The sequence below is a fragment of the Podarcis bocagei genome, assembly GCF_964188305.1.
Source record: "Podarcis bocagei genome assembly, chromosome: 16".
NCBI lineage: Eukaryota > Metazoa > Chordata > Lepidosauria > Squamata > Lacertidae > Podarcis > Podarcis bocagei.
The window spans coordinates 41,727,992-41,752,258 of record NC_138142.1 but is presented as its reverse complement, the minus strand read 5'-3'; the positions used below and the strand labels follow the sequence as shown (position 1 = coordinate 41,752,258).

Below are 24,267 nucleotides of genomic sequence, written 5' to 3'. Positions count from 1 at the left end.
TGCCCTCCCTTCAGATGTGAAGGAAATAAGCAGCCATCTTATCTTTAAAAGACATCTGAAGGCAGCCCTGTTTAGGGAAGTTTTTAATATTTAATGGTGTAGTTTTTAACACTTGATTGAAAGCCGCCCAGAGTGGCTGGGGAAACTCAGCCAGATGGGCGCTGTATTAATAATAATAATAATAATAATAACAACAACAACAACAACAACAACAACAACAACAACAACAACAATTAAATTTATTATTATTATTATTATTATTATTATTATTATTATTATTATTATTATTATTATTATTATTATTATTATTATTCCTGGCCTGTTCTGCAGTGAATGGGTAGGACTTGTCCCTTTTTTGCAGTGAACTGAATATGTGGATGAGTACTTCCTAGGTATTCTGGCCCACCGCTTTGAAAGCGTGTTAAGCTATTCACATTTTAGGAACGTGTAAGTTGCTTTGGGGAGGAGGAAGAGAAGAGGGGTGCACCAAAGGGGCTCATGGCTCCGGGAGTGTCGGAGTTGAGGGGCGAGACCCCACCAGGCAAGGCCTCTTCCCACCTGCCCTGCCCACCCTCCAGTCTCGGCTTCTCATTTTGTATTGCATTATGTTGTGAACTGTGACTTGCTGTTGTTTTATTGACTGGAGTTGGGGAATTACTTATTGTAACTGTTAAGAGTGGATTTCTGTTTAATCTTGAGGTGCTGATATTTAATAGTACAGTGGTACCTCGGGTTAAGAACTTAATTCGATCTGGAGGTCCGTACTTAACCTGAGGTACCACTTTAGCTAATGGGGCCTCCCGCTGCCACCGCGCAATTTCTGTTCTCATCCTGAAGCAAAGTTCTTAACCCGAGGTACTATTTCTGGGTTAGCGGAGTCTGTAACTTGAAGCGTCTGTAACCTAAGGTACCACTGTATTCTAATGAATGTTGAATGTTATTTTATTTGCATATTGTATATTGTATTATGCATATTGTCTTATTTATATGATGTTAGCCGCTCTGAGCCCAGCTTTGGCCAGGGAGGGCAGGATACAAATCATATTATTATTATTATTATTATTATTCCACCCCAGGCCGGCTGCCACTGCCCCTAAAGGGCAGGTGGCAACCCCTCCACCCAGCCGCTCACCTGCTGACGTACTCTGATTTGGAGCGGGGCCTTGCATTGTGGACCCCGGCGCTCTGGGCCTGTTTTTCAATGAGGTGCTCCATGCGGTCGTGCATCTCGAGGTTCTGAAGGGAGAAAACACGAGAGTGAAAGGGATGATTTCACTGATTTCCAGGGGGCTGGTCTAAACGAACTGGGGGTGGGGGGCTTCCAGCTCTAAAACCATATTTAAAAAAGGGGCATGTTCATTAAACCAGCAACATTTCGCTCGGGGAAAAGGGAGGCAGACAGAACTGGCCTGAACCACTGGAAGAACAAACGGCATTTCAGTAACGGGAGCAAAGCATCATGGCCGGGACGTGCCAAGAGAAAAACTACGCATTTGGCAGAAACTGGCAAAATGTGCATTAAATGTCTCTTTGATGGCGCCATTTCCTCTGCTTTGATGCTCATTTTGGCGGGGAGGAAAAGCAGTCCCACCTGCAAGTCAATTTCGTGCCTGTGTGTGTCCTTTCAACACACCTGGAGTCAGGTTGCAAGAGTCCGCTCTGGACCCGGCCGGCATTCCCATAGCACCACAAACGCCCCACCAGGGGGCAGCCGAGCCAAGCGCTCTTCTGGGGCAAGGAATGCGGTTGGTCTTTCACCACCAACTTGCAAAATCAAAATGCAAACACCCCACCCCAAAATTGGATTACGCATTTTCTCCAGATTTCACAATGGGAAAGCATGTGCAAAAATAGGTGTTTTTAAGGCTGTGTACGCAGCCTTAAAGCACATGCAAAAACCAGGATTTTTAAGGCTGTGTACGCCATGCCTGGTTTTTGCAGGTGAATGCACTGAGAATTATTAGCGGTGCATTATACATTTTTAAAAGAGCATTTCGTACGTAAGGAGCGCATCCAAAATGTGGGCTTCAGGACTGGTGCCCTACTCAGCGTAGACCTCCGCCGAAATTAGCAGACCTAAGCTAGGCATGTTGATTTCAATGAGTCTGAGTAGAACTAACATTGGATAAAACTGTAATAATCTGCAGCCATATGCACAAACATCATAGGGAGAAATATGATCACAAGGTGAGCTGACAGGGGACTGCACTGGATGGCTCTAAAAGGGGACTATATGGTTTTGCAGCCAATGTTAGCCCCACTCAATGCATAGAAGAACAACTCATGAGAAAACCTCGGCCTTTTAATGTCAATATCTTGCAGGCAACGGGATGAGGAACTTTAATAAAACTGGCTGCCTACCTCTGCCTCCAGGTAGGCCACCCGTTCTTTGAGCTCTTGGATGATTGTGTCTTTGGACTGAATCACAGTCTTGGAGTTTTGAAGCTGTGGAGAAGGAGGATTGTTAGAAATGAACAGCCCTGGAGTCTCCAGAAAAGGAGGAGCTAGCTGCAAACATGCCCCAAAATGGCCCAGGTAAGTTGCACCATGGACACAGGTGGCGCTGTGGGTTGAACCACAGAGCCTAGGACTTGCCGATCAGAAGGTCAGCGGTTCGAATCCCCGCAATGGGGTGAGCTCCCGTTGCTCGGTCCCTGCTCCTGCCAACCTAGCAGTTCGAAAGCATGTCAAAAGTGCAAGTAGATAAATAGGTACCGCTCCGGCGGGAAGGTAAGCGGCGTTTCCGTGCGCTGCTCTGGTTCGCCAGAAGCGGCTTAGTCCTGCTGGCCACATGACCCGGAAGCTGAATGCCGTCTCCCTCGGCCAGTAAAGCGAGATGAGCGCCACAACCCCAGAGTCGGCCACGACTGGACCTAACGGTCAGGGGTCCCTTTACCTTTTAAGTTGCACCAGGGGTTTAAAACTAGCACCCCCACCCCCAGAGAAAGTGGGACCTGTAATCATGGGGAAGATGGGAGAGAGACAGAGAGATCTCAAAGCAAAGGTGCAACATCAAACTTCAACTCCCATGATGTGGGGCCACAGCTGTCAAAGGAGGGGTGAGGAATTTGCAGAAAGCTCCCGATGTTGCTGGACTTCAACTCCCAGCAGCCCACAGGGTCAAGGGTCAGGAACGCAGCTGTAATCCACTACCACCGATGACACAGAACTCTCTCTCTCTGCAGTTAATGCATGCTGCCTGATTAATCGGGCTCCTAGAGCAGCTTATAAATCATTTTAAAAACGCAACAGCCCCTCCCCATAGGCTTACAATCTAAAAAGTCACAGCACACAAGGAAAACCGACTGGGAGGGAAGAGGAAAGAAGGAAACTCAAGCCCGTAAGTTGCAAAGTTGTTCTAACGACCAGCTGGGAGGCTCCAAAAGCTGCTGGTCTCTCAGCTGCGTGGAGTTTGTTTAGGTAGGTTTTTCTAACACGATTTTAAGTTTGAATCCCTAATCCTCTGCCGATTTGCAAAACTTTCAGAGAGAGAGAGAGAGAGAGAGAGAGAGAGAGAGAGAGAGAGAGAATGAATCTTTACTGCATCAGCCCCAGACATCTCCATGAAAAGGTCTTAGTTACAAGAGTCCTTTTGAGGTCTGAGTCACTCAAAAGCTGGGAGGTCAGTTTTAAATCAAACAGAAGCCAAAATAATTGGCACAGGGCTTAAGATTTAACTCTTTCCCAAGTCAGGGAGATACACACACGGCTGGTTTTAAAGGCGGAGAGACTCTCTCTTTTATATTTGTTAATCTTACCATCTGGTTTCTGTTTTGTTTGGCTGTTAGCTCACTTTCACCGTCTAGACTTACAAATGCACGAAGACAAGCCTATCCAGACACGCAGAGCACTGACGTGTGTTTTAATATGGCTTTTTATAGCTATTCATTAATTTTTTTTGAAGGTTTTAAACAATTGTTCGACAGGTTTTTGAAAAACAGGTAATTCCCTTGCTTTATTCTCTCCGTAATCTGCTTTGCGGTCCAATGAGCTTTTTGACATTCAAGTGACATATAAACTCTCCGGAGTAAAATAGGTAAGAGCAGATACGCAAAAATGCTCTTTTGGGGTTACTCCCAGTGGCAGCCTGGTGCCGATTGGGACTGGTGGGGAAGAAGGCAGAGAAAGAATCCCAATGGGAGGTGGAGCCAGAGCCAAAGGGGTGGAGCCTGTGTCAATGGGGTGGAGCCAGTGTCAACAGGAGGCGGAGCCAACTTCCTCTACTCCACCCCCCTTCTTCCTCCTACATGCCAAGTTCTACAAGGGACAATGTTGAGACCAAGGGGGTCAGGTGTGCATGCAGGAGCCAGGCCCTGTGACCAATAGGTCTTTGCAGGACTGGGGCCTTCCTAAGTTTGTTCTGAAGAGGCAAGGCACAGCCACACAGGTGAGGCTGCTTGGTAACTCACAGCACCTCATGGCAAGAGCCAGGAAGGGATATAAGGTCAGCACTTTGCTTCGGCTCTTTGCCACAGCAGCACGCTTCCTGCCTTGGGTTTCTTGCTTCCTGATTCTTGAGTCCCTGCTTCTTGATCCTCGGACCCCTGACTTTGTGACTCCTTGCCTCTTGACCCTTGGACCCCTGACTTTGTGACTCCTCGCTTCTTGACCCTCGGACCCCTGACTTCGTGACTCCTTGCTTCTTGACCCTTGGACCCCTGACTTCGTGACTCCTTGCTTCCTGACCCTCGGAGCCTTGGGCTTAGTGACTCCTGGCTCTCTGAAACCTCAGACTCTTGGCTTCCTGACTCCTGGCTTCTGGACCCCCCATTCCTGCTCCCACCCCATATCTTGCCCCCGGTCCTGACGTCCCCAGCCGGGATTTCGATCGCCCGTGAACCGGACCGTGACAAAGGGTGAGGAGGAAGCGGACAGGCAGGGCCATCACTCGTACTGGTTGTTAAGTAGGAAGCCAGGCAGGGAGGGAGTTGGCTGAGAGCAGAGGGGGAACAAGGATGCTGGACTCATCCTGCTCTTTGCATTACGCTCGGGTCTAGCACAACATTACCTCTGGAGACAGGAGGATGCCGGCAAGCGGAGGGGTAAGAGTGGAGGAAGGAGAAAGAAGCAGATTGCATAACCCCAAACTCAGGGAGGGGACAAGACCCCCAAAGCGCTCCATCGTAGCCGCAGCGCACAGCTCATCCCCAGCACCCACCTGCTCAATCATCTGCCGGACCTTCCTCTGCTGGCTCTTGAGCATGTCGTCCAAGTGGTGGATCTTCTCTCGCAAAGTGGCAACTTCCTTCTCCAGTTTGGCCGACCTGAGAGCAGGAGGACGAAGAAGAAGAGGAGGAGGAGAAAGAGGCCGCAGGTTATGCAAAAGCCAGTTCCGTAAGATCCCGCTTTTCGTTCCAGCTTGGAAAGCGGCTGCACGGACTGAAGAAAATGTTCCCTTTAACATTTGTTAAAAAACCTGAGGCATTTTTGTTGGGGATTGTAAGGAAAGACCTGCCAAAAAAGTTGAAAAACATCTTCATGTATGCGACAACGGCCGCGAGAGTCCTGGTAGCACAAGGATGGAAGACTGAAGAAACCCCAACTAAAGAATCACGGCAAGAAAAATTGATGGACTATGCAGAACTGACATATAAGCCACAGGACAAGGATAACTGTGACTTTAAGGATGAATGGGAACCCTTTACAAAGTATCTGAAGACGCAACAAAGAGAACTGGACTCATTGGCAGGTTTTGAATAAACATTCACAAACTTTTTATTGATAATAATCAGCTAAATAGTTTGAGGATTTATACAACTGTGTAACATGCAGAAAACAGCATTCTTAGAGAAACCAAAGACTGGAACTGAGGGAAGTCGGGGGGCGGGTTGTGTGGGAGGGCGGGAGGGAGGAAAAATGGGGGGGGGGAACAAGGATGATATGTTTTTGGATAATATGTCTTGTTATAATTTTGAATAAAAAACATTGAAAAAAAGAAAAGCGGCTGCATGGGCAACTCCCCATTTACGCGCTCTCGGGGCGCACGCGTGCATCGCTGCAAACTCAGACGCGGAATAAAAAGGGGTGAAAACAGCCCCGAAAGAGCACGAAAACGGCAAAATCACAACACTTTGGAGGTCCCAAGTCGCAAAGTGGTTAGATTGGTCTCAACTAGGGCCAAGGCCTTTTCAGTAGTGGCCCCGATCTGGTAGAACGTTATGTTCCAAGAGACCAGGGCCCTGCGGGACTTGACATCTTTCTGCAGGGCCTGCAAGACAGAGCTGTTCCGCCTGGCCTTTGGTTTGGACTCACTCTGACCATTATCAAAATAAAAAAATTCCTTCCAGTAGCACCTTAAAGACCAACTAAGTTAGTTCTTGGTATGAGCTTTCGTGTGCATGCACACTTGTGCATGCACACGAAAGCTCATACCAAGAACTAACTTAGTTGGTCTTTAAGGTGCTACTGGAAGGAATTTTTTTATTTTGACTATGGCAGACCAACACAGCTACCTATCTACTACTCTGACCATTATGTCTTCTCTCCCCTTATGGTCTTGATTTATGGGCTACTTTTAAAATGAGGCTGCATTTTAAATTGCATTTTAACCTGTATTTAAAATTGTTTTGTTGTTGTTTTTCCCCTATTATGTTTTTATTGTAATTTTAATGGTGTTAGCCACCCTGAGCCCAGCTCTGGCTGGGGAGGGTGGGGTATAAATAAAATTTATTATTATTATTATTATTATTATTATTATTATTATTATTATTATTATTATTATTAAAAATGACTCAAAAATAGCATCTAGCAATCCCAGCACTGAACTTTGAGGCCTGTGGAGCGTTGGGAGTTTGAGCAAGAAGTGATCACAGTGGAGTTTGGTGTATATTTCTTTTAAGGGTTTTCCAGAAGTTTGGAGGGTGTTTGGCGGTTTTCCCAATGGTGTTCCAATATATGTGATTTCACTTAAACGTGTTGCGCCTCGGAATGTAACCTGTATGCAAATGGGGATCTGTTTATTATCTCTCCTCCCACCCCACGCCCTGTTCTGTGCTATCCGTCGCAAAACCCTATTGGACGCAAGTCAGACACAAGTCCCCAGCCCCACAGATCCACCACGCCTGGGGCTCAAGCCTCTCACCTTTCCTGCTCGGCAACTTTGTCCTTCTCGACGCTGCGCAGCTGCTCCAGCTCAGACTCGTCGTCTCTCATCTTCTGTAGCAGAGTTTTGTGCTCCTGCAACGGGGAGAGAAGGGAAAGAAGGGATAAGGTGGCTGCCGCGAGGCTCTCAGATCCGACAGCAGGCCTTGCAAAAAACCCAAAAAGCTACACCTAGGGAGGGGAAGAACGGAGAACGCCGTGGGGCTGGGCAGTATTCCTGACCCACAGTACGCACATAATTTGCTCTCACTGGAGGCAGCGACGCCTGCCAACTTGAATGCCTTTAAAGAGGTCGGGGCAGATTCACAGAGGATGAAAAGGCGACAGTTCTTCTTAGATTCCCATCCTGAGCAGGTGTGGGTACTCTAAGCCAGTGTTTCCCAGCCTTGGGTCTCCGCCTGTTTTTGGACTCCCATTCCCATTGTCCCTGACCACCGGTCTTGCTAGCTAGGGATGATGGGAGTTGTACTTCTAAAACAGCTGGAGGCGCAAGGATGGGAAATGTTGCTTTACGATACGATAATCTTTATTGTCATTGTCCCATACAGAACAACGAAATTGGAAGGGGGGAAAAATCTACACAAGACATTCAAAACCAACAAGCATGCTATCCCAACCTGGTTAGCCCCCTAAAAACCTGATACCCCATTTTAAAAATACAATACACTCCCAGAGACCCCTTAGGTAAAGGTAAAGGGACCCCTGACAATGAGGTCCAGTCGTGGCCGACTCTGGGGTTGCGGCGCTCATCTCGCTTTATTGGCCAAGGGAGCCAGCGTATAGCTTCCGGGTCATGTGGCCAGCATGACTAAGCCGCTTCTGGCAAACCAGAGCAGCGCACAGAAACGCCGTTTACCTTCCCGCCGGAGCGGTACCTATTGATCTACTTGCACTTTGAGGTGCTTTTGAACTGCTAGGTTGGCAGGAGCTGGGACCGAGCAATGGGAGCTCACCCCGTCACAGGGATTCGAACTGCGGAACCTTCTGATCAGCAGATCCTAGGCTCTGTGGTTTAACCCACAGCGTCACCCGAGTCCCCCTAGAGACCCCTTACACTGCGTTTAAAACCAAAATCGCATTTGGATAGAAACTGTTTCTCAGGCGGCTAATCCTAGTCTTTTAAGCTGTAAACCAGCACGTTTTTGGTTGAATGGTATCATTACATTTTATTATTATTATTTTTTAAAGGCATTCTGGTCTACAGCTACTCCTTTCCAGGGTCTAAAGAATTGTTTGGTCTCTGATAAGTGTGCTAGACTGTTTTTAATGTCATCTTCCGCTTGCAAGGGCCACTCCAAATAAAAGACAACTAAAGGAAAGAGGGTTCTGAATTAAATTAAACAAAAAGGTACAATTAGCTGCATCACCAAACCAAGCGAATTTGCACTCTCCCTCAATTTTGGCCCAGCGGCACAACGGCTTTCGCTGCGCCAATCTGCCCTGCGGACAACCGCCGGCGTCTTCCGTCAGGCGAGTACCTTCTCCATCCCCGTCAGGAGTCTCTGCAGCTCCTCCAGCTTCAAATCCTTCTCTTCCAAGTCCAGCTCCGCCCTTCGGAGAGCTGCTCCCGAATGTTCGGCTTCCCTCCGATAATGGGAAATGGACGTCTGCAAGAAGAGGGGAGAGGGGCACATTTGCATGCATGTCGACCGTTTCACACAAACACGCCTAGCGAAATTGAACTGTTCACCCCAAAAGCCTGGCAACCATCATCATACCATCATCAACCCTAAATGGTCCTGTATACCTGAAGGAGCGTCTCCACCCCCATCATTCAGCCCAGACACTGAGATCCAGCTCCGAGGGCCTTCTGGTGGTTCCCTCATTGCAAGAAGTGAGGCTACAGGGAACCAGACAGAGGGCCTACTCGGTGGTGGCACCCGTGTGGAACGCCCTCCCTTCAGATGTGAAGGAAATAAGCACCTATCCTATCTTTAAAAGACATCTGAAGGCAGCCCTGTTTAGGGAAGTTTTTAATGTTTAACGCTGTACTGTTTTTAACACTTGATTGGGAGCCGCCCAGAGTGGCTGGGGAAACTCAGCCAGATGGGCAGGGTATAAATAAATTATTATTATTATTATTATTATTATTATTATTATTATTATTATTATGTGGAGGCCATGACAAAGGACCCCTTCCCTGGCCCACAGCTCAAGCATCTCATCCAACCGGCAGCACAGCCTCAGAGAGGGTGGTCCTTGCAACCCTGGTCGAGGATGCAAAGCCACGGGCCTCCCAGGTGTTGGAAATTGGGCCAGATCAGCAGTTGTCAAAGTGGACAGTACCACTCCTGGGGGAGGGGGGAGATTACCTAGCAGGGTTCGGGGGGGGTGATGTGTGTCTCTGTTGTGTGGGATGCGGGAGAAACCATGAAGCCAGCCAATGCTCTGCATAAAGGTAAAGGGACCCCTGACCATTAGGTCCAGTCGCGGACGACTCTGGGGTTGCAGCGCTCATCTTGCTTTGCTGGCCGAGGGAGCCACCGTTTGTCCGCAGACAGTTTTTCCAGGTCATGTGGCCAGCAGGACTAAGCCGCTTCTGGCGAAACCAGAGCAGCGCACAGAAACGCCGTTTACCTTCCCGCTGGAGTGGTATCTATTTATCTACTTGCACTTTGATGTGCTTTCGAACTGCTAAGTTGGCAGGAGCAGGGACTGAGCAACGGGAGCTCACCCCGTTGCAGGGATTCGAACCGCCGTCCTTCTGATCGGCAAGTCCTAGGCTTGGTGGTTTAACCCGCAGCGCCACCCGCGTCCCTAACAGCTCCATCCTTATTTCAGACAGCATGATCTATCAGTACAGTCGTACCTTGGAAGCTGAACGGAATCCATTCCAGAAGGCCATTCAACTTCCAAAGCGTTTGAAAATTCTGATTGGCTGCAGGAAGCCCCGTCAAGAGGTTCAGGTTCCAAAAGAACGTTCGAAAACCAGAACGCTTGCTTCCAGGTTTCAATCGTCCGGGAGCTGAAATGTCCAAGTTCCAGGGCGTCCGGGAGCCAAGGCAGAACTCTACAGTCATACCTTGGGTTAAAGTTGAGGTTGAGCGTTTTGTGCTCTGCGGCGACCCAGAAGAAACAGAACGCGTTACTTCCAGGTTTCGCCGCTCACGCATGCGCTCAAAATGACGTTAGACGCATGTGTAGAAGTGGCCAATCGCGACCCGCGCAGATGCGGGTCGTGTTCTCTTCAGGATGTGAACGGGGCTCTGGAACGGATCCCGTTTGCATCCAGAGGTACCACTGTATATCACAATGTTTAGCTGGTGATGTATCGCAACGCTGAAAGCCAGCCCTACACAGGGGTGCTGGAGGTGTAAATGATGTTCACACTTTGAAAAGCCGCTATCCCTGGATCAAGTTGGTCAGTTTTGTTGCATTAGTCAAGCTAAACTGTCCGAACTGGATTTTGAAGAATGTGCAACTGATTGCGACCACTTTGAATGTTATTGTGTTACGATCTTCCCAAGCGGGTCGCTCAAACTGCAGTTTTGAATCATGATTTTTGTTTTTTTTAAAAGATATTTATTAAGATTTTCAAAATATTACAAAATGAAAAAAGAAAAATACAAAATAAAAATAGTTAAAAACAACTCAATCTTTCCATTACTTATTTTTCATTAGCTTGTTTCCCGGACCTCCTCACGCCTCCCTTTTTTGTATTCCAGTTCAGTTTGTTAGTTCAGCAAATCCTTCCCCTCTTTGTTTATCCTAGTCTTTAATCTTAAAATATTATGACATTAAATTTTTACGTATTAGTAATCCATTTTTCATATTCCCTTATAGTATTACAGCTAAAAACCACATAATCATGATTTTTGTAGGTTAAGGTTGTGGGTCCTGGGGATGAGCTTATGGAACCAAGGGAGCGGTGACCCCCCCCATAAAAGTTTGGGAACCGCTGGCCTGATCCAGCGGGCATTTCTTGTGTTCTGACCTCATAGGCAGCTCTGTCCGACTGGTGGCGCTTCTCGGCCTCTTGAAGTTTCGTGAAGAGCTTCTTGGTGGTCTCCCGCATTATCGAGATGTCTTCTCCGGGGTACGTCGGCTCATCCTGAAGGGACGTAAGGTTTATAAGCAAGAGGGACCTTTTTCGGCCGGAGGGCCACTTTCCCATTTGGGGGCAGTGGGTGGGGCCAGAAACAAGAGTGGGTGGAGCAATGAAAGGGGATGGGTTTTTTTAATGATAGGTTAGTTTCCTACTTCGCTCTCTCTCAACAGATTGAGGTTGAATCCTGACAAGACAGAAGTACTGTTTTTGGGGGACAGGAGGCAGGCGGGTGTGGGGGATTCCTTGGTCCTGAAAGGGGTACCTGTGCCCCTGAAGGACCAGGTGCGCATCCTGGGAGTCATTCTGGACTCACAGGTGTCGATGGAGGCACAGGTCAATTGTGTGTCCAGGGCAGCTGTTGACCAGCTCCATCTGGTACGCAGGATGAGACCCTACCTGCCCGCGGACTGTCTTGCCAAAGTGGCGCATGCTCTGGTTATCTCCCACTTGGACTACTGCAATGCGCTCTACGTGGGGCTACCTTTGAAGGTGACCCGGTAACTACAACTAATTCAGAATGCGGCAGCTAGACTGGTGACTGGGAGCGGCCGCCGAGACCACATAACACCGGACCTGAGAGATCTGCATTGGCTCCCAGTACATTTCTGAGCACAATTCAAAGTGTTGGTGGGCCAGTCACACTTCTTTGAAGTCTCTCAGCCCCACTCACCTCACAGAGTGTTTGTTGTGGGGAGGAAGGGAAAGGAGAATGTTAGCCGCTTTGAGACTCCTGAAGGGGAGTGAAAGGCGGGATATCAAATCCAAACTCTTCTTCTTCTTCTTCTTGGTGCTGACCTTAAAAGCCCTAAATGACTTTGGTCCAGTATACCTGAAGGAGCGTCTCCACCCCCATCGTTCTGCCCAGACACTGAGGTCCAGCGCCGAGGGCCTTCTGGCGGTTCCCTCATTGCGAGAAGTGAGGTTACAGGGAACCAGGCAGAGGGCCTTCTCGGTGGTGGCACCCGCCCTGTGGAATGCCCTGCCTTCAGATGTGAAGGAAATAAGCAGCTAGCCTATCTTTAAAAGATATCTTAAAGCAGCCCTGTTTAGGGAAGTTTTTAATATTTTATGCTGTATTGTTTTTAACACTCGATTGGGAGCCGCCCAGAGTGGCTGGGCAAAGACCAGACACAGAGGCCTGGAGGGGCACATTTAGCCCCCCCCCCCAGGCCTGAGATCTCCTCACCCCTGAACTGCCAACGATGGACTCCCATCTCCCCATTTGGGGCTTACATCCAGGGTGATGCAATGGTTAGAGTGCCGGACTGGGCTTCAAATCCCCACTGGGGTCACAGTGAGCCGGCCAGCATCTCTGAGCCTAACCTACCTACAGGGTTGTTGTGAGGGTGGGGGGGGTGAAGAGAAAGGGAGAGGTGCATAGGCCATCTTGAGATCCTTGGAGAAACGGTGGGGTATAAATGCAATAATAAATAACGTGCAAACGAGCCACAAGCAAGCTGATTCACCGTGCTCAAGGCATTAATTAATTGCATTAACATCTCCCCCCCCCCCCCGCAAGAAGTTCCAAGGCAAGGGACAGGGCTTTCACTTCCTTGGCTTCTCCTTGCAAGGTCGGGGCCCCCAAAAATCACCCAGCGGCAGAGTGAGGATTCCCTACCCCACTGGCCTGAGGCTCTAACCGTTGCACCACACTGCCTCCCCTCTCCCCTAACTTCAGCTCTAGGTTAGAGCGAGCGGACAAGCCGGCCCTTTTGTGACCAGCCCGGTTTCTCCCCAACCTCAGTTCCTTCCAGGCATGGAGGCCACCTATGAACGCCAACCGTCCCACCACCACCACCACGGCCACGGACTCTCGCGCACGGACCTGGCATAGTGACACGCTTCGAAATGAGGTAGTTCTGTGAGGACGGATCCCGTTCGGCTTCTCCAGCGTTTTCTGTGTTTGAAGACATACAAATAAAGTTAAATAAAATGGGAAAAGGGACCGGAACATCACTTCTTTCGTGACAGAACTCCACACAGAGTTGTCTCTCACACCCTTTTAATCATCCAAAATAAAAAAATTCCTTCCAGTAGCACCTTAAAGACCAACTAAGTTAGTTCTTGGTATGAGCTTTCGTGTGCATGCACACTTCTTCAGATACACAGAAAGCTCATTTTGACTATGGCAGACCAACACGGCTACCTATCTGTAACTTTTAATCATCCAGATAAAGAAACCGTATTTATCGCCAGGCTTTTAGCAGCTGATGGGTAACGTCATTTTTAGGACAGTTTTTAAAAATATATTGTTGCTTGGCTGCGTTGCTCACCCAATGAGGAGTCTAAGAACGACTGAGGGGTGGAGCTTGCATGCCTTGTGCCAATCAAATTGGCCGTGTTGCCTGGGGACTCGCCTTTGCTCAGCGCTTCCCAGCAGAGAGGTGATGGTGGTTTGCCTTGCTGCATCCCCTTTGCCGGGTTTTTGCGCTGTGGGAACCGCCGCTTGAGGCTTCGTTTGGCTGCTGGCTGGGCTTTCTGCCTTTGGCTCAGAAGGGCTAAGAAGTTGAACCTACCTGTGCCCGGAAAATCCCTTATTTTGGCTGCTGGTCCCTTATTTTCAAATCTGTAAGCTGACAGCTATGCTGCAATGTGGAGTGTTTGCCCCCTCTTGGGGGCTTTTCCCTGAGGAGGGAGATGGGCAGCCCTTCTCCCTCCTCGGGGAAAAGCCCCCAAGATCCGCACAATCGCTCCACGCGGCTCTTTAAAGAGAGCGCTGAGCAGAACCTCCCACCTGCATTCGCTCCATTAGACGCACACACATTTCCCCTTACTTTTTAGGAAGGGAAAAATGCGTCTTACAGAGCAAAAAAAACCGGTAAGTGCCAACGTGTTGCATGAGTCGCAATACTTCTATCAGCAACACAGGTTGCATTTTTCTAGCAGGGTCCATGGGGGCTGCTGCTTCCTGAGCGACGCCACAGATACACACAGACTCCAGTCACAACCTCTCAGCTTGGCTGACCTCACAGGGTTGTTGTGAGATGAATTCAGGGGTTTTTTTTTTTTTTGTTGGGGGAGAGAAACACCCCGTACATCGCCCTGGAATTCCTGGAAGGAAAGACGGGATATAAACAGAGCCAAACCCTCGCTCTGCTCCCCCTCTGGCTCAGCCTAACCTCTCCATCTCAGGCAGATGAAGAAATTTATGGAGCTGGCTGATCTCACCGGGAGAATCCGCGACCAGAAAGGACTACCAAGAAGACCGGAAGAAATTTAAAGACTATTTGAACAAATATTCTAATATTAAAGAAATGCAACCACTTGAAAGAACCAATCAGGCCTAGGATTAAACTTGACTTAAATATATAAATAAGAAAATGTACTATAAGAAAGGTAAAGAAATTGGAATACGACTATAATATTGTTTTATGAAATAATGATACTGGAAACTGCTACATTCAAATTAAGAGGAAATTCAGATGGAGGAGATTAGAGGAAGTCAACTAAAATGTTTATGAAAATGGATTTCAATTAATTTTCTTTTTTTCTGTTTACGTATTTTAAGTTTGTTATTCTTTTTTTCTTCTTTTTCACTTCTCTATTGTGCTGTTGCATATTTTCTTTTTTGTTATGTCTATTGGAAATTAATAAATACTATTGTCAAAAAAAAACACAAAAACACCCCTCTCCATCTCAGACTTTCTCATCTTTGAAGGAACCGAGCAAAGACCCATCAGGCTGCCTGTGGTTGCAGACCTCCCAAAACTCTTGGGAAACGCCGGGGACTTTGCCAAAGGAACCGCCAACACCTTCCGAGCGGGGAGAGGCCCTCGCTGCGAGGTGTGGCAGGCAGGCAGCTGGGCCAAGACGGGCAGACAAAACACAGCAGGCAACTCCTGACAGATCCTTTCCAGCTAGCAAAGCAATTAGGGCCTCGGATCGGGCAGAGCTTCTAAGGCGGGCGTGAGTCAGCGAGCTTCTTGATGCAAAAAGGGGGGCGGGAAGGAGAGAGAAAACACCCTTTGGTGCCAGTTAGGCGGAGAGGATTTCTATAGCCAAGCTCCAACACAAGGCGTTCGTTCCTCTGCACAAAGGTTTGCCTTTTGCAACTTGTCTTAAGGGCCTTCCTTACTCCCCTTTGCAGAATGCATCAGCAAGAATGCACAAATATTTTTTTTCTGGGACGGAATCTGTGCACCGGTGGGAGAAAAATACACTGGGTAGCAACAGGCTTTTACCAAATTGCTGAAGAGGCAAGCCTCCCTTTCCGGCTGCAACTGAAAAGCTGCTTGCCTCTTCAGCCGCTGCAGCAAACTTCAGAAATACTACAGTGGTGCCCCGCAAGACGAATGCCTCGCAAGATGGAAAACTCGCTAGACGAAAGAGTTTTCCGTTTTGGAGGTGCTTCGCAAAACGAATCTCCTATGGGATTGCTTCGCAAGACGAAAATGTCTTGCGAGTTCCTGCTGGGTTTCCCCCCCCCCACTTTTTCTAAGCTGCTAAGCCGCTTATCAGCTGATCCGATCAGCAGATAAGCCGCTAAAAGCGCTAATCCGCTAATCCGTCAATGGGCTTGCTTCGCAAGACGAAAAAACCGCTAGACGAAGAGAATCACAGAACGGATTCTTTTCGTCTTGCGAGGCACCACTGTATATTTTTCGCTCTATAAGACGCACCAGACCACAAGACGCAGCTAGTTTTTGGAGGAGGAAAACAAGAAAAAGAATATTCTGAATCTCAGAAGCCAGAACAACAGTGAAAGCAGCGATCCCTCTTGCTGTTCTGGCTTCTGGGATAGCTGCGCAGCCTGCATTCGCTCCATAAGACACACAAACATTTCCCACTACTTTTTAGGAGGGAAAAGGTGAGTCTTATAGAGCAAAAAATATGGTATTTATGTTATTTCTGCACACACACACACCCTTCAGTGCCCCGTTGAGAGTCCATGCCACCACCTCCTTCCGTTTTGCAAAATTACCTCCCCGCTACTTGCCAGCACACATTATTTAAAAGGACGCTAATTACCGCTTGGAGATGACAGCTGTCACTTTTCAGTTGATGGAGGCTCTTTTCGTTCTGGGCCCTGTCCTCGGCTCGGGCTCGGAGGTAGACCTGAGTCACAGAGGAGAAACCACAACGCCCATCAAGCTGGGAAGGAAAGCTGCCCTGATAGGAAGGAGGCAAACCCGGCGCAAGATGGGACAGGCGTGCGCTTGAGGAACGGTTGAGGATCAGGGCTGGGGAGCAAGCTGGAGCCCTCCGGACGTGGCTGGACTCCAAGTCCCACCAAGCATGGCCAGCCACCAGGGATGAGGGGAGTCAGCAGAAAAAAAGACAGTCACGGAACTGAGAATTGCACAAAACAAATGAAAATCCCTGAAACGAGAAGTAATCGACTAGAAATATTATCTTGTAGAAATAAACTAAATAATAAAAATAAAAAAAGTTTAAAAATTAGAAAAACCTTGCTTTACCTAGGATTATAACACTTCAGAATTTTTGGGAGTTCTACCCCTTTTAAAAAAATTTTTGGTCATTTAAGGTTTATGATTTTTCTATTTCCTGCAGAGGAAACTGAATAGTTCAGTGAAACGAGGTTTGTAGCCGACCTGTGGCTAGGACACAGCCTGACTCCCTCCTTTGGCAATCGTCACAGAATTTTAGCCTAATGGTTGCCATCCATTTGAGTTGAATTAATTTTAATGAAATGATTTTAGAATGTTGTATTATTTTATTGTTGTTAGCCACCCTGAGCCCGGCTTCGGCTCGGGAGGGCGGGATATAAATAAAATTATTATTATTATTATTATTATTATTATTATTATTATTATTATTATTATTATTATTATTATTATTATTATTATTCCATTAAGGCTTTGTTCAATTTTCTAATTTTTTCCCTTAAACTTTCTGATTTTTATTATTTAGTTTATTTTTACCAGGGATGATGGGAGCTGGAGTCCAGCAACATCAGGAGGGACACAGCCTCCTCTGTAAGCTTCACCTACACAGCCTTGCTGCTGAGCTGCAAACCTTTTCCTAACAGCAAAGATTCTAGTCCTCATGTTTCGAAAAAGAAGCCAGAGCCACTGCACCCGGCTTCCCCTTGCAAAACATTCTGGGAACCGCAGCTCTGAGAGGGGGCAAACTAGAGTTCCCAGGAACCCTTGAGGGGAAGCAAAGGAAGAACGGATTCAAAAACTTAAAGAACAGGCGGAGAAACTTACCGGAAGAGTAAGAAATCAAGTTAACAAACTTTTTTATAAAAGAATGGAAATGGTTTATTGAATATTTGCTGATAAATTGTAAACAGATAAGAACATTGGCAGGATTATTGCAATGACCCGCAGTTCTATAAGAGCATATATTTAAAGCAGATGAATAAATGAGCAAATCAAGTGAATTTGGATAGGCAAAAGGTATTAAAAATAAATTTAAGGAGCCGCGGAAAGAGGGGGAAGGAAGCCAAAGTTATGAAATGTTAAAAGGATTGTGAAATTAGTGAAATGTATAAACCTGAAAAGCATAAATAAAATAAAATAAAATAGAGTCCCTGAGGAGAAGGCAGGTGCTTTAAATCTACGCCGTGACCTTAAACAGGAACACGGAAAGCTGTCCTTCTACAGAGCCAGGTCACTGGGGTCTACATACCTCAGTGCTGCCAACACTGGCTGGCAGCAGCTCTCCAGGGTTTCAAGAAGAAACCAACCCCATCTGGAGATATGGGGGGCAGGATTGAACCCAGGACCTTCTGCCTGCAAAGCAGGGACTCTCCCACAGAGCTGCACACATCCCCCCTAAAAATGAAGCATGGCTCCAGTCCTCATGTTTCTGAGCAAGAGGGCTGCTTTGAGCAGAGGCACCAGAAGTTGCCTTACACTGAAGCACCAGGGCACATAGCTCCATACTGCCTACACTGATTGGCAGCTTCAGGCAGGGCGTCTCTCCCAACCCTACCTAGAGATGCTGGGTTTTTGCACCTGGGACCTTCTGGTTGCAAAAGAAGCTGCTCTGCCCCCCTGGACTACAAGACCCTCCCTGAAAAGCCGGTTCCTTCCTTCTATTTCTCGCTGGCAAACAACACCCTGTCTGCTAAAAATAAAGCCACGAAAGCCGAGCGCCGGCTGGTCCCAGCTCACCTTGATGATTTCCTCATCGCCCTCGCTGGACTTGACGTACTCCGACGCCAAGGCGTGGCTGCTGGGGGGTCGGTTGGCCACCATGGCAAAGGCCCTTCCCACCGGCTGCGGGAGACAAAACGAAGGCTTCGTGTGAGCAGGTTCCCTTTTCTGCTTACCCTCTGGGTTTTAGATTGAATTGATTTTAGAATGTATTTTAATTGATTGATTGTGATTTTATTTTATTTATTTATTTATTTATTATTATTATTATTATTATTATTATTATTATTATTATTATTAAATTTATTCATTTTTTCAATACAAACAACAACCACAAAAACCACATACAACAAAAACCACAATAACACTAATAACACAATTTAACAATTCAGATTAGAGTACTGATATACCTGTAACTACACCTTTTTAACAATATTTCCCCACCTCTCCTCCCCCTACTTCCCACCACTTTCCGCCTTATCATTTAATTGATTGTGATCTTATGTAACTGTCGCTCTGAGCCCGGCTTCAGCTGGATGATGATGATGATGATTACAGTGGTACCTCGGGTTACATACGCTTCAGGTTACAGATGCTTCAGGTTGCAGACTCCACTAACCCAGAAATAGTGCTTCAGGTTAAGAACTTTGCTTCAGGATGAGAACAGAAATCACGCGGCTGCGGCGGCAGGCGGCCCAATTAGCTAAAGTGGTGCTTCAGGTTAAGAACAGTTTCAGGTTAAGAACGGGCCTCCGGAACGAATTAAGTACTTAACCTGAGGTACCACATTATTATTATTATTATTATTATTATTATTATTATTATTATTATTATCATCATCATCTCTCCGGGTAGGGCCAAGTTAGCAGTGGGAAAGCTCGAAGGGAGGTGTCGAGGGACCCGAGGGCCACACTCCCTTCCTGGGAAGCCTCGTGGGGGCCGCACTAAAGGCGGCCTAGATGCAAAAGCAAGCAGGGCAAAGGACTCTCAACTCTGCAATGAAATGCGTGGGAATCTATACGGCGCAACCCATCTTTAAAAACAATTTCAGATGGCCTCCAGGCAGTTTTCCTTAAAATTATCTTTCAATGGCACTGGACACACACCTTGCAAGAATAAATCCTTCATTGGTGTGCTGGAAAGGCTGTGGAGAGCAAGGTTCCTATTTTCATAAGTGGCAGGACTGCACTTTTGGGAAAAGGTGTTTCGTCCGTCCTCCAAAACCACTACACAGTCCGTTTCTCCCAATTTGGCCTTTGCTTTTATTAGATCCGACTCCGAGTCTGACTCTCGGATGCAAAGAAGTAATTTCCTTCTTGCTCATGCCGGCATTTGGTCTCCTTCTCTCCCCCCCCCCTTTTATTAATGAAAAACGGAGACATTTAAATGCCCTCATCAACCCAAGAATGCTTATGGACAGGGTATAGCGAATGAAAACGTTTCATGAGCCAATGTGACAGTTAGATATTGACTGAAAACTGTGGCCGACATGGCAGCAATGTGTAATTAAAGCTTATTATTAGGAATATTTTATAATGCTGCAGCAACAGACAAAGTTTTATTGCAACTTTAAATTTTGTTTGAAGACTATTGTCATGACTTGGAGGATGGATGGTGGCTAAGAGGTTGAGGTTGAATCCTGACAAGACAGAAGTACTGTTTTTGGGGGACAGGAGGCGGGCAGGTGTGGAGGATTCCCTGGTCCTGAATGGGGCAACTGTGCCCCTGAAGGACCAGGTGCGCAGCCTGGGAGTCATTCTGGACTCACCGCTGTCCGTGAAGGCGCAGCGCAATTCTGTGTCCAGGGCAGCTGTTTATCAGCTCCATCTGGTACGCAGGATGAGACCCCACCTGCCTGCGGACTGTCTCACCAGAGTGGTGCATGCTCTGGTTATCTCCCGCTTGGACTACTGCAATGCGCTCTACGTGGGGCTACCTTTGAAGGTGACCCGGAAACTACAACTAATCCAGAATGGGGCAGCTAGACTAGTGACTGGGAGCGGCCGCCGAGACCACATAATACCAGTCTTGAAAGACCTACACTGGCTCCCAGCACGTTTCTGAGCACAATTCAAAGTGTTGGTGCTGACCTTGAAAGCCCTAAACGGCCTCGGTCCAGTATATCTGAAGGAGTGTCTCCACCCCCATCGTTCAGCCCGGACACTGAGGTCCAGCTCTGAGGGCCTTCTGGTGGTTCCCTCCCTGCGAGAAGCCAAGTTACAGGGAACCAGGCAGAGGGCCTTCTCGGTGGTGGCGCCCGCCCTGTGGAACGCCCTCCCATCAGATGTCAAAGAGAACAACAACTACCAGACTTTTAGAAGACATCTGAAGGCAGCCCTGTTTAGGGAAGCTTTTAACGCTTAATAGGTTATTGTATTTTAGTGTTCTGTTGGAATCCACCCAGAGTGGCTGGGGAAACACAAATCGCTCCCCATAACGAGGACCTGGACATTGTCTTTTATGCCACATTTAACAAACATGGCTTCTTCCCAAAGGAACCTGGGCAGTGCCGGATTTACGTATAAGCTAAACAAGCTATCGCTTAGGGCCCTACTCTCTCCCCCCCCATATACTTCTTAATTGCATTTCACTATCAATATACCGTATTTTTCTGTGTATAACACGCCCCTGTGTATAAGACGCTCCCTATTTGGGGGGACTCAAAATAAAGAAAATGGGGGGGTTGCCCCTGCGTATAAGACTACCCCCCTTTTAACGTTATTTTTTAGTAACAAAAAACAAAAAACCTAGTCTTATACACGGAAAATACGGTACTCCTTCTAAATTGTATTTCAGTTCAATAATTACTTTGATAAAATACATATTTTGTGATGTGCAAATGGCTTTAGATACCTATTAGGTCCATCAATTTCCATATAGCATATATTCAGCACAAAAAAAAGTGGCAATTTATTGTTGACAAAGGACAGCTGGACATAGAAAGGCCCCCATTACCTTCAGGAGCTCAGGGCCTCATCAGACCTAAATCCGGCCCTCATCCTGGGAACTGTAGCATTTTAAGGGTGCTGAGAGTTGTGAGGAGACCCACCCACCCAATTCCCGTCACAAAGCTACAGTTCCCAAAATTTCCTAGGAAGGTACAGTCAAGCTGCTGAGACTTGCAGCTCTGTGAGGGGAACTGGGGGGGGGTCTCCTGCCAAATCTCAGCACCCGCAACAAACTACAGCTCCCAGGGTTCTTTGGGGGCAGTCGTGGCTGCTAAAATAGTATAGCAAGCGGGGCCTTATTCACACAAGTCTCTCACCTTTTGCTTTCCTTGGTCGCGCCTGTCCCCAGGGAGGTCATTCTGGAGGGTCAGTCTTAGTATTTTCACACTGTCCTGGAAAACAAGACGGCAAAAGAGGCACGCTCAATAGGTTGGCTTAGCAACATTCACCACTATTTGCAAATTGCATCCCAAAGCGATGTCTAATATAACAGCCGCAGAAAGGTTGTCATTCAAGGCGCTGTGGTCGATTTCGTTCGTGGATCGCTTCCCCCGAGGCATCCCAAATTTGTGGCATGATCAAAACATAATCAACCCTTATATAGAACTGCATATGCTGTCTATAAAATATGCATATACAGGTGAAACTCGAAAAATTAGAAGATCGTGGAAAAGTTCGTTTATTTCAGTAATTCAACTTAAAAGGTGAAACTAACATATGAGGTTGACTCATGACATGCAAAGCGAGAGGTGCTTCTACTTCTCAGAGGTCCAATCTTGCTCGATTTGCAACCCTTGTTTTGCTGATTTCCTTGAATATTCTAATTTTCTGAGATTGTTAATTTGGGGTTTTCATAAGCTGTACGCCATGATCATCGCAATGGTAACAAATCAAGGCTTGACATATCTCGCTTGGCATGTCATGAGTGTATCTCATATATTAGTTTCAACTTTCAAGCTGAATTAGTGAAAGAAAGGAACTTTTCCACGATATTCTAATTTTTCGAGTTTCACCTATATATACTAAAATACAAACACAGTCTCAACATAACGGCAGTTGCTTGATAGAGATTTTAGAAGGCTGTCGAAAGAGGAACTTCTTAAACAGGTGCCAAAAAGACGAGAGAGAAGGCGCCTGTCTGATACGTGCAGTGGGAGGGAGTTCCTTTTTTTTTTTTAATAAATTTTTATTGGTTTTACAGCATTTTTAAGAAAAACAAACAAACACAAAACAAAACAAACATACAAAATAATTTCAAAGATATTTTCATAAACCTCTTTTCTTGGACTTCCCCATACCCCCCCTCTCTGCATCCCAGTGTCCATATTTGAACTAGCAACTCCCAGTTGTTACTTTCTAATCTCTGTCGTCTTAGTCCTCCTTTATTGTCTAACCTTGTATCCCTGTACCCTGTTACTTCTAGCAACCACAACATTTTAACATTCGTTAAGTTTATAGTAGACCTTAAGATAGCTTTTAAATTTTTTCCATTCTTCTTCCACCATCTCTTTGCGTTGGTCACGGATTCTGCCTGTCATCTCAGCCAGTGTCATATAGTCCATCACTTTCATCTGCCATTCTTCCAGAGTAGGTAAATCTTGTGTCTTCCAATACTTTGCGATGAGTATTCTTGCTGCTGTTGTGGCATACATAAAGAAATTTCTATCTTTCTTTGTCACCAATTGGCCGACAATGCCCAAGAGAAAGGCCTCTGGTTTTTTAGAAAATGTACATTTAAGTACCTTTTTCATTTCATTATAGATCATTTCCCAGAAGGCCTTTATCTTCGGGCATGTCCACCAAAGGTGATAAAAAGTACCTTCAGTCTCTTTACATTTCCAACATTTATTATCGGGCAAATGGTAGATTTTTGCCAGCTTGACTGGGGTCATGTACCACCTGTATACCATTTTCATAATGTTTTCCTTTAAGGCATTACATGCCGTAAATTTGATACCGGTGTTCCATAACCATTCCCAGTCATCTGACATAATGTTGTGTCCAACATCCTGCGCCCACTTAATCATAGCAGATTTAACTGTTTCATCCTGTGTGTTCCATTTCAACAGCAAGTTATACATTCTAGATAAATTCTTAGTATTGGGTTCTAGCAATTCGGTCTCTAGTTTTGATTTCTCCACTTGGAAACCGATTTTCCTATCCTGTTTAAAAAATTCCATTATTTGGCGATATTGAAACCAATTTTCTACTTTGTGCTTCAATTTCTCCTGACTTTGTAGTTTAAACTTGTCTCCATCCTGTTCTAAAATTTCCCAATACTTCGGCCATCCGACCTCCATATTGAGTTTCTTCACTGCTTTAGCCTCCACTGGTGACACCCATCTAGGGGTTTTATTTTCCAATAAGTCTTTGTATCTTATCCAAACATTAAATAATGCTTTTCTAACAATGTGATTTTTAAAGGTACTGTTAACCTTGTCATACCAAAGATATGCATGCCAACCAAAAGCATTATTGAAGCCTTCCAGATCCAAGATGTCCGTGTTCTCGAGGAGCATCCATTCTTTCAGCCAGCAAAACGCTGCTGCCTCATAGTACAATTTTAGGTCCGGCAGGGCAAAACCCCCTCTTTCTTTAGCGTCAGTCAGTATTTTGAATTTAATTCGGGGCTTTTTGCCCTGCCAGACAAATTTCGAAATGTCTTTGTGCCACCTCTTAAAACATTCCATCTTGTCAAGAATCTGCAAGGTCTGAAACAAAAATAACATTCTAGGCAATACATTCATTTTAATTACTGCAATTCGGCCTAACATTGACAGTTTCAGATTTGACCATATTTCTAGATCTTTTTTAATCTCTGACCAACATTTTTCATAATTGTCCTTATACAAATTGACATTCTTAGGTGTTAAATAAACCCCTAGGTATTTGACTTTCTTAACCACTGTCAAACCTGTTTCCTCCTGAAATTTCTCCTTTTCCATATCTGTTAGGTTTTTCCCTAAGACTTTAGTTTTTTGCTTATTCAACTTAAATCCAGCCACCTGGCCAAATTGTTGAATTATTTCTAAAACCCTTTTCGTACTAGTGTTTGGCTCTTGCAAAGTCAATACTAGGTCATCTGCATACGCTCTTAACTTGTAAT

At 46.4% G+C, this 24,267-nt stretch overlaps 1 protein-coding gene across 3 annotated transcripts in view; it reads right to left on the bottom strand.

The window, feature by feature from the left end:
• TUFT1 (tuftelin 1) overlaps window positions 1-24,267 on the bottom strand; it is a 57,624-nt gene that overhangs the window by 2,644 nt on the left and 30,713 nt on the right. For 2 of the 3 annotated variants that reach the window (XM_081173734.1, XM_081173736.1), the window contains exons 2-11: window positions 21,479-21,553; window positions 18,232-18,336; window positions 16,118-16,204; window positions 12,975-13,046; window positions 11,036-11,152; window positions 8,580-8,708; window positions 7,082-7,176; window positions 5,159-5,264; window positions 2,362-2,445; window positions 1,133-1,236 (exon numbers count right to left, since the gene is read on the bottom strand). In XM_081173734.1, the coding sequence (XP_081029860.1) occupies window positions 1,133-1,236; window positions 2,362-2,445; window positions 5,159-5,264; window positions 7,082-7,176; window positions 8,580-8,708; window positions 11,036-11,152; window positions 12,975-13,046; window positions 16,118-16,204; window positions 18,232-18,336; window positions 21,479-21,553 (974 nt within the window). The remainder of the gene's footprint in view (window positions 1-1,132; window positions 1,237-2,361; window positions 2,446-5,158; window positions 5,265-7,081; window positions 7,177-8,579; window positions 8,709-11,035; window positions 11,153-12,974; window positions 13,047-16,117; window positions 16,205-18,231; window positions 18,337-21,478; window positions 21,554-24,267) is intronic. The other variant, XM_081173735.1, reaches the window with a different exon arrangement.